Below are 18,873 nucleotides of genomic sequence, written 5' to 3'. Positions count from 1 at the left end.
TTGTGCAAAATCGGAGAATTAATGATATATATGCTTTATCTATGACTATTGGGAACATTTATTGGAAAGTAATTCAATAAGTTTTAGTTGAATCATAGGTCAATATTGGATACGATAATATGAGTTTAGTTTTGAACATTTTGTTATCTTAGAAATATCGCTATGACTGTCTTAAAAGGTAATCATCTGATATTGAAATGCTATTTGAAATTATGGAAGGACTGGATTGAGAATATGTAGTTGAATATCCTGTCTGAAGGGGGACTCACTTCATATGTCTGACCGCAGAAGTAATAAACTCGAATAAAACTATGTATTTCTGAAACTAGTTTTTTTTTGTGTCAAATATGAGTTCCAGGGTATTCACCGTTCGGTCATAATTTCTTGCATCAAATTCCTCTACTCTGGATTGGATGTCTTCACCTGGAAAGCCTTTTCACGGTCACGGTCGTAGGTTATGTAAGCGCCGAGGAGTGTTTTGTTTTGTTCAACTTGTTCGGAATTCGAAATGCTAATCTCGCAGCTGGAAGTCTGACTCAACGACTTAGAAGCCGTGATATGATCGAAATAATCTGCGATAATTTCACAGGAGTGTTCTCTGGCGGGTATTACGCAATAGCAGACGCATAATTAGCCAGGGGATTTCGACAAATAATTAAGGCGTTTTTTCGGCACATCCTCCCTGTCATTCTGCGAAAGACAAACTGACCATGACATGACCAGAGAATGCCAGATGAGACTGGACCCGAGCTCAGCCAGCACACACCCCAAGGTGTTGGGCAGGTGAAGTGACAAATCGACGCCCGCCCCAGCCGAGATTTCAAGTGCCAACACCTTTGAAGCGAATGCCAGCGAACCAGAGCCATCAGCAGCCCGTCGCCTCGCCTCGCGGTTCAGTGCTCTCGACTGGGCAGAGGCAGAACCCATCTCGGGCTCGGGCTGGGGCTCGGGCCGTAGTTCAGATAAATACGGTGGCGACCGCTCTAGCCAGATCATTCGCGGTCCGACGCCAGATCGAGAAACTCTGACTCGTTTCGAAAGGTGAACAATTGTCGAAAGGATATACATATTCGGTTTCCCATTTCCGTGCCCCATCAAACCGCAGAGGCACAACACGTGCCTGGTGCAACATTTGTGATTAAGTCGTTGGAACAAAGTGAAGTGCGGACACCATGCGAGCTTTTGGATTGGTGAGTGCGAATGCCAGGGGATTCATTTAGGGGATGACAGGTCCACAATGAGGAGATTGACTTAAGATTGACTACTGCTAAGTCTTGTCACCTGTAATTTTACTAAGCAATATTTCTGACGATTTACCGTGAATTTCTAATCCACTTCTGTGGATTTCAAGACTTCAAATTCTGGAAAGTCTAACGAGAGGAATTTATAAGAAATGGAGACCAAAGGGAGGGCCAAATTATTTTATAGTTAAGTAAATTAAAGGCACTTGTATATAATAGGGAAACCATATTTTCCTATCTTTTACAATTCGAGGGCATATGAGAATGTTGAGGATTTCCCATTCAAATCCTTTTTATCAGATACAAAATAATGTAGGCCACAACAAATTATAGATAGTACTTTTCATCTTCTTAGCCAGAAACCATAGATCCCTTGCAGTAATAATCCAATGTTATGTTTATCATTGGGGAAGGGACATTACACGTCCGTCCCATCATGAAAATTCTTTCTGAAAATTCAATGTTTTGTTTTATGACAAACCATTCTCTTACATTGTATCTAATCCGAAGGCCTCCAAAAATTGGTTATGCAATGTTCTTTACAAACACCTATTATGCAATCCACAAACATAACGATTTTCATAACGAAGCCATCATATCCCCGAAAAGACTCTCCATTTTGGAAAGGCAACGACCCTTGGTCGCCGTAACAATTTGCCATATTCATATACACTTTGGCTCCCAATTCGAAATATAATTATTCTAATGAAGTTGGCCAGAGTCAGTGACAAGTCAGATTGTCCAAAGCCACAGTCAGAGAGCCAGAGTCAAAAACCAAAAGCCAAAAGCAGCGCCAGCCACCGGAAGTTGTTCCTGATGCTTGGCTAACAAAGCGTGGCGGCGGGGACGGGCCAACAAAACACTGTTCATGATTACCTCTCTTGGTTGGCCAGTTGGCAGTTGGGCTTACCATTACCATTACCAGTTGGGTTTTCGGCCATTTGAGCGTTATGATTCCGAATACCTGTGTCCAGGCCAGAATCTGATTCATACAGCCATGTGTGGCTCTAAGAAATGATGTCAATGCTATTTGGGCGATCATACATACCAACGCGAATCACTTTGCGTGGTATTCGGAAGAATTCCGTTGCATAATCGAGGGGTGCTGATCATATTTCACGCCGACTGCCCCCCAGTGTTGTCGTCCATTTTTAATGGCGCAGAGGCTGGGGCTGGGGCTGGTATTGGGGCTGGGCCGCAGGCCTTTGTACTCTCGTCTATTATGATCGGAGGCTGCCGGGGAGCTCCGCATTGGCCCAGTTATTTGCTGAACCGCGAAATATGTATTGGCTGGTTGCCTCCGACTCCGGAGGCCCATTGCGATAGGGGCAATTAAAACCAATCAACTAATGATCTCGACCACGGTGTATTTCAGATGCTCTGCCTGGCCCTGCTCGTCTGCGCCCGTGCCCGTGCAGCTGTGACAGGACCCGAGGCCCGATCAGGTGTCAGCCCCGGCCAGAATCTCAACGGCCCAAACCAGCAGGTGGCCTCGGCTGGCGTGGGGGTTCTGGACTCGGTGCTGCGGGGCAAGAGCCGCCAGTCGCGCTGCGTGCGCTGCTACGAGGATCGGGATAGGGATCGCTACTACGGCGGATACTCCAGTCGAATGGGCGACGATCAGCGCACCAGCGCCTGGTACTACTCGGGCTACGATGACCGCAGCACCACCAGAGATCGGGACTATGACAGAACCTACGATCGCAGTCGCTACTACGACGATCGCTACACGCCGCGCACCTACGATCGCTACGAGGGCCGGGGCGGCTACGAGGGCCGGGGCGGCTACGAGAGCCGGGGGGGCTACGACGACTACAGACGAGGCGGCAGCTCTGGCTACGGATCAAGCTCTGGCTACGGCTCAAGCTCTGGCTACGGCTCAAGCTCTGGCTCCTATCCGGATCGGGAGCGCGGCTATGGCTACGGCTACGACAATCGGGAACGCTATTATCCAGATCGCTACAGCGATAGCTCCTCCAGAGGTTACTTTTGATCAGCCCATGATATCTCTTTGCAATCATTCTTAATCCTTTCTTCATGCCACAGATCGCTACTACGATCGATCGCGTTCCAGCTACGATCGGTACGACCCGTATGACCGCTACTACTCCAGGTATGATTTTCGCAACTATCGCCCTTGGGATGAGACCTACAGGTATCGCTAAACTGTTCCTGTCTTTGTATATATACCTATCGCTATGTGTATTCCTCTTCCCCTCTCACACTCTCTCTGCTATGTGTGTGCGTGTTGTCAAAGATGTTTCCATTTCTACTCTCTAATTTCATACAAAAAAACGTACAACTACAACAACAACAACACCATTACAACATGAACACCAACAACAACAACAACATGAACATCAACATCTACAACAACCAAAACACAACACCAACAAAAACAACAACAACAACACTGTGGAAACTCCTGGATGCTCCTGCACCCCAACTGCACCCAATCCACCTTTCCGCCTAACCTGCACACTCGCCTCCAACCCGACTCGAAACCCGATCCCCATCCCACCCGATCGCCCGATCAGGGGTCAGTCGGGCTTCGACAATTCGGGACGTGGCTATTACTTTGCCACCGACGAGGATGATGGAGACATGCGCACCCGCGGCAATGGCAATGGCAATGGCAACGGCTACGCCTATAGCCGGCCCCCTCAATCGCTCTCCTCGCCCTGCGGCCGCTTGGCCGGAAATTGTCCCTATGGCGGAGGCTCCAAGGTCTCATCCTCGGCCATAGGCAGCGACAGCTCCCGCGGCGGAGGACATACCAGTGTCCTGGGATCAGATGCTGGCATCAAGCCCAATGGCCAGGGCAGCTGGACCTATCTGGGGGACCAGGACAAATCCGAGGGCAGCGGCAGCAGCAGCGGAGGGGGCAATGGAGGAGGGAGTGGCTCATCGGGTAGCGCTAGCATGAGCAGCGGCAGCAGTCGGGATCGAGAAAGGGAACGGGATCGGGACCGCGATGCACAGAGGTAAGTTGCAGTGGGTGCTGCCCCTCGCCGGCTCCTGCAACTCCTGTCCACAGCTCCAGCCCCCAGCACTCGTCGCAGCCAGGAATCGGTCAAAGCATTAAGATAGGCTTGCTCTCTTGTCGCCCCTTGTAGCTCTTCCTATGGTGGCCGACCGCGTCCTCTAGGCGTCAGCTATCTCCTCGAACGCGACTCGGGCAATGCCGCAGACGCCTCCTCGGATGGCCCAAGCGACCCGGCGAGTCCTGCCGGCGGTGGTGGTGGAATTAATGGTGAGGGAATGCCCATTCCCGCGGCCCAGACGGCCTCCGAGGGCAATCCCGGCAAGACGGTGGACAATGCAAGGCAATAGCTCCGTTAGCGGAACCGATACCAGATCCTGCCCCGATGCGAGCGGCCTGGTGGCTTCTGCTGGGAATGGCAGCGCAAAGTGTAACCTACCTTCCGTATTTATGTGTACTTCGTAAGTCTCCAAAGAAACTATTTATGTGTTCGTGCACGCTTTGCTCAAATAAACAATCTTCAAAGATCCTCAAGGACTCAGAGTTTCGCTGGGATTAAGGGGGAATTAAACGACATATTTTTCGGGGAGAAAGTACAGTTTGCTTTATTGTTTAAGTTTTTAATTCTTAACTATGATTCAATACGGTTCTTTTAGGTCAAATACTATATTCTCCCTTTTTTGAGAGTCGCGTCCCTGAGCAAAATATAAAACAAACACAAAAGTACACAAAATAAAATCCAAAGAAAGTATACGGTAAATCAGTGAATAAAAAAATTATATAAAACAACAAATAAGTAAATGGAAACAAATAAAAATATAAAAAAATAAGTGAGAAAATAAAATAATCACAGAATTATAGAAAAATCAATTTAACTAAATAATTGACTAATAAAATATGTATAAAAATGATACTTAGATAGAAAAAGAATAAATATTAAACATAAAGAAATACCAAAAAATTATGAAAAAATATGAAAAAACAACGTACCGACGAAAATAATTATAATAATAAGAACAAAATAAATATTATTGATCAAATTGAAAAAAATGAAATATTTAATTTAAAGAGTCAAAATTAATAAGTAAATAAAAATTAAAAATAATTAAAAATTAATAAATAAATAAGACAAAATGAAAAAAAAAAAAATTGAACAAATAAGTGAAATGAAAATAAAACGATTTAAAAAAGGACCAATAATACAAAAGAAAAAGGAACAAATAATGTTAACATAATCAATATTAATATAAAATTGTGGAAATTAATTAAGTGTGTGACATAAATTAAAAAGGAATATATATTATAAAAGTGCAAAAAGATAAAAATAATACAGTAAAATGTATTTTTAAAACATATTTAAAAAGTCAGAGAATCAATAACAAAAATCAAATAATCCTTAAAAAATTAATCTTTTTAATGCGAAATAATAACCAAAAAAATGATATATGTAATTCTAATTGAAAAATATACATTTAAAAATAATGCCTTGCAAATAATTCTTCATAAGATGAAAAATACCATGACAAATAAAAAAGGTAAAAAATGTTAAAATAATAATAAAATTCAGAAGAATTTTTAAACAGAAATTGTACAGAAATTAAATGAAACTAAATAAGTTTTAATATAAGAAAAATTAAAAAAACAAACTTACCGAATCCAAAATGATGAGGAACCAAAGTAACATAATTCACGAAACAAAAATTTAAAACGCTCTTTAAGAAAAACTTAATATTTAAAAAAAAAATATTTATAACCAAGAAACGATAAAAAAAATAAATAAATGCTTTAACGGAATAAATAAAAAAAATATATATATTAAATTGAAGAAATTGAAAAATCTGACCAGAACTAAACTTTCCGAAAATTAAAAGGAAGAAATTAACTAAACTAAAATGATTACCAGCTCGGGAAGCTTAAGGATATACTTAGATCATTATTTATGCAACAAAAACACGCTTTGCTATTGGCAATACACGTCGAAGAAACTTTCCTGATAATCTGTCACCTAGCTCCTATCTTAAGTGAAAGCTGTCATCGAGGGTATTGTTAGACCAACAAATTTATAGCTTTCAAAAATGTATAACGAAAACATCAACAAAAATTATAAGAAATTCAAAACTAAAAAGGCACAAAATATGATCAACTAAAATGTTATGTAGTTTTGGAATTATAAGCTAAAGTCATAATTTTGGAAGAATTTTTGGATAACTGCTGTGGTTTTGTAGATCGTCAACTTATTTTTTCTTGTAGACTAAGGATGGATATCCAATGATTGAGTGGGCTAAGAATTGCCTATATCTGATTCATACAAATTCTGCTTTGATGTTGATTATTGCCCAACTGATAAATCATTAGGATTTTTAACTAACGTACTATTTTCTGATGACCAAAGAAAAACTTTGGAAAATGATTGGAAGAGTTTTCTTCTTCCTAGAAAATTAGGAAATGAATTTCAGTTCTGAGAAGCGAACTTGTTCTAGAAGCCGAGAGTCGTATTCGTTCACATATTTGTTGCACGTTCTGCTTTGACTCCGTGATTCATCTGAGTTTTAGATAGATTGGTAGAGCATTTCCACATTTCCTGAATGGTCTGTATAGTGGTTAAATCGAACCCTCTCCTGTTATTGGGTGTGAAATATTGTGGAATTTGCCATTGCGACTGACAACCTTTTGAGTTTGATCAATAGTATCTTTATCGGTCTAAGATTCTTTAACTTCTTGGTTTATCGGTCGGTCTGTTGAGGGATTTGAACACTTTTGAAGATCCTGTAGAGACTGAAACAGGATTTCGTGAGCTGCGGGTCAAACGTTGTCACTCTCCTCGTACTTACATTTTGTAGAGCAGATTCCGGGAAATTGTATAGCACTTTTATCGGTTCACTTTGAATGGAATTAATTGACTTTAATTAAGAAGAGCGAGAGCTTGGCCTTGGCTGGGCCGCCGCACAAGGCGGTGGCGGCTGGGCCCAGTGAGATCTTCGATCCTCTGTCTTTACTCGGCGGCACTTCCTACTGAACTGTGCCGTAATGCCGATATGGCCTGGCTATTTATAGGCTGCGGACAAATCCACCACCAAAACTCTGAATTGAAAATACTTTCGCATGACGCAGGCGTGCCACCAGAGGGGGAATGTCTGGCACTGGGAACCATGAATCGGGAGCCGGGAACGGGTAACCGGGTGCGTGCCGTTGGGTCATAACAATGACAATACGAGGGTTCGCTTGAAGAAATGAATTGAATTGGAAATGTTTATTTCATTTTTATGCTGGTATCGCTCTGCCCATAGATCGCTCTGCTTCTCGAATCTCGAATCTTGGCTCTTGTCACTCGGTGGTGGGTTCAGCTTATGGTTGGGTCACTCACCCCCAGTTTTGTGCGACTGTGCCCTATGGGAACCGAACTGAACAGAACTAAGCAGATCTACAGCTACCAGTTGAGTGCATAGTAATTAGTCAAGATTTTGCTATTTCTCTGGCGATCTTGTTCCGTTTCTCACGCTCAGGGGGTTCTTTCGGTCCTTTGGAATGGTGTTCAGTTCGCTCAAGGGTTCTTCAAGGAATGATAACAAAACAGTTAGCTATGGGTGGGGGGGCTAGCGGTAGGGGTGGTTTTCTGCTCTGCGTCAGTTTGCCAGCTACCGGTGGGCCCTCCATCAGTTATGCTGGTTGCATTTAATTCCATTCAGGACCCTTGTGGGATCATCAGTTGAACATGATTTGGCTACTGCCCGAATGCGGGTCGGGGATGCGCCAAAAGTGCAGCTGCCTGCCACCTCCCTGAACTTGCAAGAGCGCCCTGGCTAACTTTCATGCAGATTGGTTCAATGAATTATCTTTAGCTTTCTTGGGAACAAACTGGAATATTTACACAAAATACACACCAATCCAATCAACCAGAAGACGCTCATTGGCCTCGTCCTGCAGGCGGTCAGGAAAAGCGAGCAGCAGGTCCTAGACATGTGCACAGCTCCTTTCTGCAGGAGAGGCCTGTCACAGGTCACAGGCCGAATCGATCTTCAAGAAGACGGAAACCATCTCTTCTTCCATACCTTTCTACCGGAGTTGTCAATATCATCCTCGTTGTTGGGGATATCGCTCGATTTTTGCCTCTCCTTCAGATCTAGCGTGGGGTAAGTATTTCTAAATAGAGAGGTAATAAATCAAATTCTACCATTCAGTGCAGTTTAAATTTACTGAAAACCAAAGCTAGGTTTTTTCTTTTGGCTATTTGAATTTTGCGCCGCGTAATTAGGTTTGGTTTAGCACTATACCATACAGTTCATACATACATTCTTGGCTTAACCAAGAGGGAATCAATGTTTTGTAATGGCCTCCGCAGAGTTCCGACCAGAACCCTATAGAGAACTTGTGGGGAATTCTAAACCAAGTCGTTGCCCAAAAAAAAAACAGCAATTAAAAGGATTTGTGCCGAATTTTACAGGAAGAATGGAGGAAAGTCACCCCTCAACAGTGCGCACGTCCTGTAGATTCAATACCAAGGCGTTGCTCCACTTTTCTTAAGCAGAAAGGTCATCCTACTCAATATTAAAGTAGTTTTATTAAAAATACTAGGAATACTGGGCAAATTTTAACTTTTTTAACCATTTCTTTTCAGGTGGCTTAAGTATATGAGCAGGACATTTTGGAGATGATTTCAGATTTTTTAATTATTTCGCTGACTATATATTTTCATAACTTGGTTATTGTTTTATTAAAACACTGACATATAGAACTAATTTGAGACAAAAAATGGGATCTGTAAAATAAAAACTTTTCTTGATTTTCGCTTAAATTCTTGGTGTAGTTCTTGTGGCTTAAGTGTATGAGCACCACTGTATATAGATGTGCCAGTTCATACATGGATTCTGGATTAGACTCCAGGGTATTCGGCTCTGGCGTTCGGCTACCACCGCGTCATCATGAGCCAGCCCAAGCCGGGTGCGTTTTCCTTGTTTCCTCCGTATTCATCTTTTGCATTGACTATTTTTTTCTTATTTCTTCTTCTTTTATTTTTTGATTCCCTCGCCTGATCGGCGGCCATCGCAAACTCCCCGGCGGTTCCTGTACTATCGGGAGGTCCAAGGGATGTGCTCTTAGCTGGACTGTGGGAGCCCCTGGCTGTCCTGCTGCTAGCATTAGCCATGATGCCGCTGCTGTGTCGCTGGGTCGACAATGGCGCCCGGTCTGCTGCAGTAGGGACTAGGGATCAACAGTGGAACGTTCACGTCAACGGGAAAATTTGTCACCAACCTCCCCATTCATACGTCGTCGAATCAAACGCTGCTTCAGCTTTGAGACATGTAAGTGAATCAGTATATAATTGTGGACATATTTTAAAATATATCTTCCATCACAGAGCAACTTATGTACCCTACTCCTTGCCACAAACAGAGTCCTATCCGATTTCCCCCCGCCAAACGAAGTCCTATCCAAGACAGGACAGAAGCTCACTACTTGCAAGATCGGAGCCATCGTCATCCCTCCACCTGGCCATCGACAACAAGGACTTTGACTATGGCAATCAATGGAGGGGCTACGCGGGCTACTAGACTCTAGATAGAGTTGTTACGTTTAATATAGATACAAATGTTTTCCACTTGCTTATACTAAGCTAAGTTCTGATTAATATAACTATTGAAAAAAAATGATCCTTGCTGTTCTTGTATGCAGGAGACCATCGAGAATACAAAAAGGCGTGGGACGCCCAGAAAATGTCCTTGATCCTTAATAGGGACTCCATAGAAACAGGGACATTTTTTCGATCATAGAAAGACGTCGCGCGCCCAGATCGACCCACAAATAGCCGAAAAAACGGAATATGTATGGTTGAAGTTGAAGTCTATGAGGACCATGGCACCCCCCGATCGGGCCAAAAATAAGTGAGAAAACTAGATATTTATATCTCGAGAAAATATCCTGCATCCTTGGTCCTTGATAAGGAATACATTAGATCAAGGAAGTTATTGCGAACCCAGGAAGCCGTTAAACGCCTTGATCGGGATACAAATAACGGAGAAAACGACAAAAGTTGTTGTTGTCAATTGTTGTACATGCAACAAATTTTTTGTTTTTTCATATTTTCTTTGGCCGTTCAAAATGGTGTAACGGCCGAATTTCAAATCTGGGATACCAGGCGAGCAGAAATCAGCAGAGGGTCACTAGTTTTTTTAATTTCTTTTAATTTAATTTATCCGTTTTTTCCTATTTTCTTTGGCCGTTCCAAATGGTGTAACGGCCGAATTTCAAATATGGGATACCAGGCGAGCAGAAATCAACAGAGGGTCACTAGTTTTTTTAATTTCTTTTAATTTAATTTATCCGTTTTTTCCTATTTTCTTTGGCCGTTCAAGCTGGCGTAACGGCCGAATTTCAAATCTGGGATACCAGGCGAGCAGAAATCAGCAGAGGGTCACTAGTTTTTTTAATTTCTTTTAATTTAATTTATCCGTTTTTTCCTATTTTCTTTGGCCGTTCAAAATGGTGTAACGGCCGAATTTAAAATCTGGGATACCAGGCGAGCAGAAATCAGCAGAGGGTCACTAGTTTTTTTAATTTCTTTTAATTTAATTTATCCGTTTTATCCTATTTTCTTTGGCCGTTCAAAATGGTGTAACGGCCGAATTTCAAATCTGGGATACCAGGCGAGCAGAAATCAGCAGAGGGTCACTAGTTTTTTTAATTTCTTTTAATTTAATTTATCCGTTTTTTCCTATTTTCTTTGGCCGTTCAAAATGGTGTAACGGCCGAATTTCAAAACTGGGATACCAGGCGAGCAGAAATCAGCAGAGGGTCACTAGTTTTTTTAATTTCTTTTAATTTAATTTATCCGTTTTTTCCTATTTTCTTTGGCCGTTCAAAATGGTGTAACGCCCGAATTTCAAAACTGGGATACCAGGCGAGCAGAAATCAGCAGAGGGTCACTAGTTTTTTTAATTTCTTTTAATTTAATTTATCCGTTTTTTCCTATTTTCTTTGGCCGTTCAAGCTGGCGTAACGGCCGAATTTCAAATATGGGATACCAGGCGAGCAGAAATCAGCAGAGGGTCACTAGTTTTTTTAATTTCTTTTAATTTAATTTATCCGTTTTTTCCTATTTTCTTTGGCCGTTCAAAATGGTGTAACGGCCGAATTTCAAAACTGGGATACCAGGCGAGCAGAAATCAGCAGAGGGTCACTAGTTTTTTTAATTTCTTTTAAATTAATTTATCCGTTTTTTCCTATTTTCTTTGGCCGTTCAAAATGGTGTAACGGCCGAATTTCAAAACTGGGATACCAGGCGAGCAGAAATCAGCAGAGGGTCACTAGTTTTTTTAATTTCTTTTAATTTAATTTATCCGTTTTTTCCTATTTTCTTTGGCCGTTCAAGCTGGCGTAACGGCCGAATTTCAAAACTGGGATACCAGGCGAGCAGAAATCAGCAGAGGGTCACTAGTTTTTTTAATTTCTTTTAATTTAATTTATCCGTTTTTTCCTATTTTCTTTGGCCGTTCAAAATGGTGTAACGGCCGAATTTCAAAACTGGGATACCAGGCGAGCAGAAATCAGCAGAGGGTCACTAGTTTTTTTAATTTCTTTTAATTTAATTTATCCGTTTTTTCCTATTTTCTTTGGCCGTTCAAGCTGGCGTAACGGCCGAATTTCAAATATGGGATACCAGGCGAGCAGAAATCAGCAGAGGGTCACTAGTTTTTTTAATTTCTTTTAATTTAATTTATCCGTTTTTTCCTATTTTCTTTGGCCGTTCAAAATGGTGTAACGGCCGAATTTCAAAACTGGGATACCAGGCGAGCAGAAATCAGCAGAGGGTCACTAGTTTTTTTAATTTCTTTTAATTTAATTTATCCGTTTTTTCCTATTTTCTTTGGCCGTTCAAAATGGTGTAACGGCCGAATTTCAAAACTGGGATACCAGGCGAGCAGAAATCAGCAGAGGGTCACTAGTTTTTTTAATTTCTTTTAATTTAATTTATCCGTTTTTTCCTATTTTCTTTGGCCGTTCAAAATGGTGTAACGGCCGAATTTCAAAACTGGGATACCAGGCGAGCAGAAATCAGCAGAGGGTCACTAGTTTTTTTAATTTCTTTTAATTTAATTTATCCGTTTTTTCCTATTTTCTTTGGCCGTTCAAAATGGTGTAACGGCCGAATTTCAAATCTGGGATACCAGGCGAGCAGAAATCAGCAGAGGGTCACTAGTTTTTTTAATTTCTTTTAATTTAATTTATCCGTTTTTTCCTATTTTCTTTGGCCGTTCAAGCTGGCGTAACGGCCGAATTTCAAAACTGGGATACCAGGCGAGCAGAAATCAGCAGAGGGTCACTAGTTTTTTTAATTTCTTTTAATTTAATTTATCCGTTTTTTCCTTTTTTCTTTGGCCGTTCAAGCTGGCGTAACGGCCGAATTTCAAATCTGGGATACCAGGCGAGCAGAAATCAGCAGAGGGTCACTAGTTTTTTAATTTCTTTTAATTTAATTTATCCGTTTTTTCCTATTTTCTTTGGCCGTTCAAAATGGTGTAACGGCCGAATTTCAAAACTGGGATACCAGGCGAGCAGAAATCAGCAGAGGGTCACTAGTTTTTTTAATTTCTTTTAATTTAATTTATCCGTTTTTTCCTATTTTCTTTGGCCGTTCAAAATGGTGTAACGGCCGAATTTCAAAACTGGGATACCAGGCGAGCAGAAATCAGCAGAGGGTCACTAGTTTTTTAATTTCTTTTAATTTAATTTATCCGTTTTTTCCTATTTTCTTTGGCCGTTCAAAATGGTGTAACGGCTGAATTTCAAATATGGGATACCAGGCGAGCAGAAATCAACAGAGGGTCACTAGTTTTTTTAATTTCTTTTAATTTAATTTATCCGTTTTTTCCTATTTTCTTTGGCCGTTCAAGCTGGCGTAACGGCCGAATTTCATATCTGGGATACCAGGCGAGCAGAAATCAGCAGAGAGTCACTAGTTTTTTTAATTTCTTTTAATTTAATTTATCCGTTTTTTCCTATTTTCTTTGGCCGTTCAAAATGGTGTAACGGCCGAATTTCAAATATGGGATACCAGGCGAGCAGAAATCAGCAGAGGGTCACTAGTTTTTTAATTTCTTTTAATTTAATTTATCCGTTTTTTCCTATTTTCTTTGGACGTTCAAAATGGTGTAACGGCCGAATTTCAAATATGGGATACCAGGCGAGCAGAAATCAGCAGAGGGTCACTAGTTTTTTTAATTTCTTTTAATTTAATTTATCCGTTTTTTCCTATTTTCTTTGGCCGTTCAAGCTGGCGTAACGGCCGAATTTCATATCTGGGATACCAGGCGAGCAGAAATCAGCAGAGGGTCACTAGTTTTTTTAATTTCTTTTAATTTAATTTATCCGTTTTTTCCTATTTTCTTTGGCCGTTCAAAATGGTGTAACGGCCGAATTTCAAAACTGGGATACCAGGCGAGCAGAAATCAGCAGAGGGTCACTAGTTTTTTAATTTCTTTTAATTTAATTTATCCGTTTTTTCCTATTTTCTTTGGCCGTTCAAAATGGTGTAACGGCCGAATTTCAAATATGGGATACCAGGCGAGCAGAAATCAACAGAGGGTCACTAGTTTTTTTAATTTCTTTTAATTTAATTTATCCGTTTTTTTCCTATTTTCTTTGGCCGTTCAAGCTGGCGTAACGGCCGAATTTCAAATCTGGAATACCAGGCGAGCAGAAATCAGCAGAGGGTCACTAGTTTTTTAATTTCTTTTAATTTAATTTATCCGTTTTTTCCTATTTTCTTTGGCCGTTCAAAATGGTGTAACGGCCGAATTTCAAATCTGGGATACCAGGCGAGCAGAAATCAGCAGAGGGTCACTAGTTTTTTTAATTTCTTTTAATTTAATTTATCCGTTTTTTCCTATTTTCTTTGGCCGTTCAAAATGGTGTAACGGCCGAATTTCAAATCTGGGATACCAGGCGAGCAGAAATCAGCAGAGGGTCACTAGTTTTTTTAATTTCTTTTAATTTAATTTATCCGTTTTTTCCTATTTTCTTTGGCCGTTCAAGCTGGCGTAACGGCCGAATTTCATATCTGGGATACCAGGCGAGCAGAAATCAGCAGAGAGTCACTAGTTTTTTTAATTTCTTTTAATTTAATTTATCCGTTTTTTCCCATTTTCTTTGGCCGTTCAAGCTGGCGTAACGGCCGAATTTCAAATCTGGGATACCAGGCGAGCAGAAATCAGCAGAGGGTCACTAGTTTTTTTAATTTCTTTTAATTTAATTTATCCGTTTTTTCCTATTTTCTTTGGCCGTTCAAAATGGTGTAGCGGCCGAATTTCAAATCTGGGATACCAGGCCAACAGAAATCAGCAGAGGGTCACTTTTTTAAAATTTCTTTTAATTTATTTTTCTTCGTTTTTTCCTATTTTCTTTAGAATCTTTTAAATTAAAAAAAATTTAAAAAAACTAGTGACCCTCTGCTGATTTCTGTTCGCCTGGTATCCCAGATTTGGAGCTCTCGTTTTTGGCCCAGTCAGCGGTCGCAAGTTGAAAGTTATTGTTGTCCAAAAAAAAAATTTGTTGTTCAACAATTGACAACAACAAATTTTGTGTGTTTTCTCTGTTGTTTGGATCCCGATCCAGGCGTTTGACGGCTTTCTGTGTTCGGAATAGCTTCCTCGATCTAATGTATTCCTTATTAAGGACCAAGGATGCAGGATACTTTCTCCAGATATAAATATTTTGTTTTCTCCCTTATTTTTGGATCGGGATGTGAGACAGCTTCCTGTGATCCCAAAAATGTCCGCGATTTCATGAAGTCCTCAAGCACCAAGGATCAAGGATATTTTCCCCAGCTTTAGACGTTTTCCCGGCTATTTGTGCGCTGATCTAGGCGGATGGCTTCCTGTTATCGAAAAAATGTCCCTGATTTGGAGTCCTTTTTAAGGATCAAGGACATTTTCCCCAATTAAAAATATTGACTTTTCTCCGCTAACTGTGAACCGATCTGGACGTGCCACTCCTTTTTGTAGTTTGGATAGTGTTCCCCATTACAAAGATCATTAAATAATAATTAATAATAATCTAATAATAAATAAACAAGCGGAAAACATTAGTATCTACTATCTAAGTAATAACAACGAGATATATTTATAATATAACCCGCGTGGCCCCTCTCCTGGTTGCCACAGGCCATTTAGTGCAAACCAAAACCATGTTTAGGCTGTGTAAAAGATGGTTTGAATTTTGGCGCCGCTTACTCAGTTTCGTTCTATCGATGACGTCTATCGATACAGCTCAGGACTCTATCGATATGTGGGCTGGAAAAACATCGATAGTGGGTACCATCGACTGTTTCCACTATCGAATGTAGAAACCAACGAGTATCAATATTAACGGAAAATTTAGAAAATATTAGAAAATAAACACATTTTTAATGTTATTTTGCGCAGATTTCACATGGAAACACATATAGCACATAATATAACACATTTAATTTATTTAAAATAGTAATTAAAATTAATAAAATGTGGTTGTCAGTGGCCGAGGAGGACATGCTGGCACAGAGGCTTCTGCAGCCGCTGCTCGGATGGTTGCACGTACGTTGATGCTAACACACAAGCTGGAGACCATTGGCGAGATGTCCTGCAATCCTTCGTTCGAGGGAATTGGAAAGAGCCACGCTCCTGCGATGTGGCTGGAGTGCTCAACAAGCGATGTGGGCCGCGGGCACAGATCGATCGGCAGCTATGCAAGACAGCTGTCCCGAAGGAACTTCCTAGCAGGCAGAACCTGGAGATCAAAACGAATTGAAGATGAGCAACACCAGCACAGACGTTGTAGCCAGCTGTTCTAGACACCAGCATCAACATTGGACTGGAGGTGAGACCGCCTGGACGAATGGGAGATGCTCCAGCAAAGGCCTAAGGCGAGGCAGCCCATTGATTTATCCACAGGGAATATCGTGTACCCTGACCTTGGACATCCCACGCTCCAATAAGCTAATCGAGTCTTGCCAGGAGAATCAATACAGCGACCATTTTAATAAAAAGCACAGCAAATCAATTGAATCCTTACATACAGTTTATTTCATAAAATCATAAATGCCTTAGGTAATGTTGTACAAGATTGTTTAAATGTTGGTTTCGCATATCGTTTGCCACATGGTTGAACGCTGTATTTATACTGGTGCGCTGTTTTGTAGTTTGAATGTTTGTTTCTGGTTGTACCCGCTACTCCTGTGCAATTATGGGACGAAATATGAGGGTATATAAAAATCTGGGAGGAGAGGTTCTTTAATCTGCTCAGATATCATACCTATACCTAAGCGTCGTAATGATGACAGCTGATTTGGAATTGCATTTAAAGAGTGAACTTGTGAGCTTGAAGTTGTGATCCTGTTCTGTTACTTGTAATAAAGATTTCAGATAAAAGTTCAGTAGCGGGTACTCTACAGTTCCTGGTTGTAATTGCTTCCGTAGTCGCTTGTCTGCTATCAATGATAGGCTCAACGGTCAATGGTCAAAGTATGTATGGATGCTATGCTGTATGCTGTATGATCTGTGATTTTGTGTATTTGGTTTTCGATTTTGATTGTGTTTCGGTTAGCTTACAATTTAATGTTTTACACTTTGTATTCTGTTTACACACACAACGAAGATTGAGGGAGAAGTACAGTACATTTAATTTATTTGGTTTTATTTGCATTTGTTTTTTTTTCTTTGGTTTTTAATTGTTTAGGTTGTATTTGAAACTATTTGTTTTTTAAATTGATTAGCTATCGCATGGCATTTGTGGGTTAGGTTATTAGATGCACGCCAATCGATATCAGTTATCTGTATATTATTCAAGAATCTATTACGATTAGTTTATTAAAATATATTCACTTTCAGTTTTACTGGTACATACACATAGTTTTGTCAAAGGAAAAATCGACTTGCATATGGCAGAATTTGTAAGGAAATGTGATCGGAACATGTCGGTGTCTATGGCTGTGTCGCGTCTCCCTCCGCTCCGGGGGTCTGGTGGGGTCCAGTCCCGCACTCTGCGGTTCGGTGTACACCCTGCTTCGAAAACTTGATCTGAATTTCCAGTATTGGCCCTCAAGAGACTTCAGATTGAGGCTCATACGCAATAATATGTTGAGTTTTGGTTTGATTTGGTTTTTTTTTTTGTTTTTTTTTTTGTCTTTTTCATTTTATAATATCACAGATTGCTCGAGATTTATGCATTAAAAAAAAAATATAAATCTGTACGTCTAGTCTTCGAAATTTTAGGCAATCTCAAACGCAAAAACACTTCGGGCATAGATTGGAAAAGGGAACAAAAACTATGGATATATGTAGATCCCCTCGAGACATTCTTTAGGGTTTATGCCATTAGCTACTTACTATAAACATCAATCAGAGCGGTTAAGAAATACGCCTCTCTTAAGGGACACCTCCTCTCTCACTCTCTTTGCCTCTCTGTCTCTTTGCTATATTGTGTTATGTTTGCTGTGGTCTTTGCCGTAGATGGAAGCGATTCTTCAACTGTGTATTGTGTACAAAATGATCCCAAATAATATGAAAAGCTAAGGGCCAAAGGGTTGCATACAAAAGTTGATCAATTTCGAAAAATAATTTAAGCCTTTCGCTGCTCATCCTACTCATCCTTGCCAGATGATCTTATCCTCATTTTAGTATTTGATTTTTTATCTAAATTTCAGTTCCGTTTTTTTCCCCACTTTGTATTCATACATTTTTCCGTTTTCTGTTTTCGGTTTTGTTCATTTTTCGTACTCTCCAAATCACAATTATTAGCAATTTAAGAATAAATTATAGCTACTCAGTATGTTTTGTATAATTCTGCTTCTGCTTCTGTTTCTGTTTCTCGTTCTGTTTCTGCATTCATTTCCGTTTCCGTTCTCGTTCCTGCTCTGGTTTCTGCTTGTATGTATGTATGTATATATATATATATATATATATATATAAATTTCTTAACAGAGGTTTAGTCTAAATTTACAACTATCGGTAACGAGCACACACGGGAACCGGGACGGGCCGTGAACATGTTCCACACCACACAAAGACTACACTCAGAGCTCTATGGAAGTGCCTAAAAGATCTTACAATGATAATTCTTTCAATATCGAGTATTTCACAATACATTGTGTTACATTTAATGCAGACTACTCGTAGCGTAGAGACAGACTCTTTACACATATTTCAAATGTCTTTTGCTGTAGAATTGTATTCAACTGGTTGGGGTAAACGTTAGATTGTAACACCGAGAACAAACAAATATCTGATATCTGTTATCCATTATCCATTAACCATTATACATTCATTATACAATTATACATTCATTATGGGGGGGGGGAGGATTCAGATGGTTCGCTATTACTGTGTATCTAGGGGTTGTATTCACTGGAATTCAAAATCTAATATCCCTATCCAGGCCTCTCCTATAGCTTCAGGAACTCGTCGAGCATCCGCTTGCGCTGCTGGTGGAGCGCCTGTTCTGAGAGCAAATACATTCCGATGTCGCCAAAGTTTTTCGTTAGTTAGTTGTTCGAGTTGCTGAAGAGCTGGTGTCATAAGGCGGTGGCCTCCTCCGAGCTGTTGCTGCGGCCCAGTCCGCCCAGCGATGGCTTGCTGTCTGCGGCATCTGCAATACACCGAAGTTATAGTTGGAGAATCTTCT

At 40.6% G+C, this 18,873-nt stretch overlaps 2 protein-coding genes and 1 long non-coding RNA gene across 6 annotated transcripts in view; 1 reads left to right on the top strand and 2 right to left on the bottom strand.

Annotated features, from left to right (window-relative positions):
* The first annotated feature begins 1,014 nt into the window (after window positions 1–1,014).
* Window positions 1,015–5,044, top strand: LOC108158251 (keratin, type I cytoskeletal 9). 4 transcript variants are annotated; one of them, XM_017290487.2, is made up of 5 exons: window positions 1,015–1,190; window positions 2,617–3,223; window positions 3,288–3,354; window positions 3,779–4,225; window positions 4,358–5,044. In XM_017290487.2, exons 1-5 carry the CDS (start codon window positions 1,173–1,175, stop codon window positions 4,572–4,574), a joined length of 1,356 nt encoding a protein of 451 aa, XP_017145976.1. In that variant the 5' UTR covers window positions 1,015–1,172; the 3' UTR covers window positions 4,575–5,044. The 4 variants fall into 4 exon arrangements, with proteins under 4 accessions (XP_017145976.1, XP_017145975.1, XP_033246179.1 ...); XM_017290486.2 differs by having other exon boundaries at window positions 3,288–3,396; XM_033390288.1 differs by having other exon boundaries at window positions 4,332–4,472.
* Window positions 5,045–6,291: 1,247 nt separating this feature from the next.
* On the bottom strand, window positions 6,292–7,231 carry LOC117188460. Its single transcript, XR_004472590.1, has 2 exons — window positions 7,056–7,231; window positions 6,292–6,999 (listed from the first exon to the last, which is right to left on the bottom strand). It is a non-coding gene; the product is annotated as an uncharacterized LOC117188460 (long non-coding RNA).
* Window positions 7,232–16,254: 9,023 nt separating this feature from the next.
* LOC108158827 (protein enabled homolog) overlaps window positions 16,255–18,873 on the bottom strand; it is a 72,247-nt gene continuing 69,628 nt past the window's right edge. Inside the window, exon 15 of the mRNA XM_017291526.2 lies at window positions 16,255–18,837. Coding sequence (XP_017147015.1) covers window positions 18,764–18,837 — 74 coding nt within the window. The 3' untranslated portion in view covers window positions 16,255–18,763. The remainder of the gene's footprint in view (window positions 18,838–18,873) is intronic.

This window comes from Drosophila miranda, chromosome 3, assembly GCF_003369915.1.
Source record: "Drosophila miranda strain MSH22 chromosome 3, D.miranda_PacBio2.1, whole genome shotgun sequence".
In the NCBI taxonomy this organism is placed as follows: domain Eukaryota; kingdom Metazoa; phylum Arthropoda; class Insecta; order Diptera; family Drosophilidae; genus Drosophila; species Drosophila miranda.
The sequence above is the reverse complement of the archived record's forward strand: the minus strand, read 5'-3'. Positions and strand labels throughout refer to the sequence as shown.

What these genes read in the sequence shown, in the direction of transcription:
- LOC108158251 (XM_017290486.2), top strand. An exon ending in CAGCGATAGCTCCTCCAGAG is followed by an intron (nt 3,224 to 3,287) that starts GTTACTTTTGAT and finishes TTCATGCCACAG; the next exon opens with ATCGCTACTACGATCGATCG. An exon ending in CCTTGGGATGAGACCTACAG is followed by an intron (nt 3,397 to 3,778) that starts GTATCGCTAAAC and finishes TCGCCCGATCAG; the next exon opens with GGGTCAGTCGGGCTTCGACA.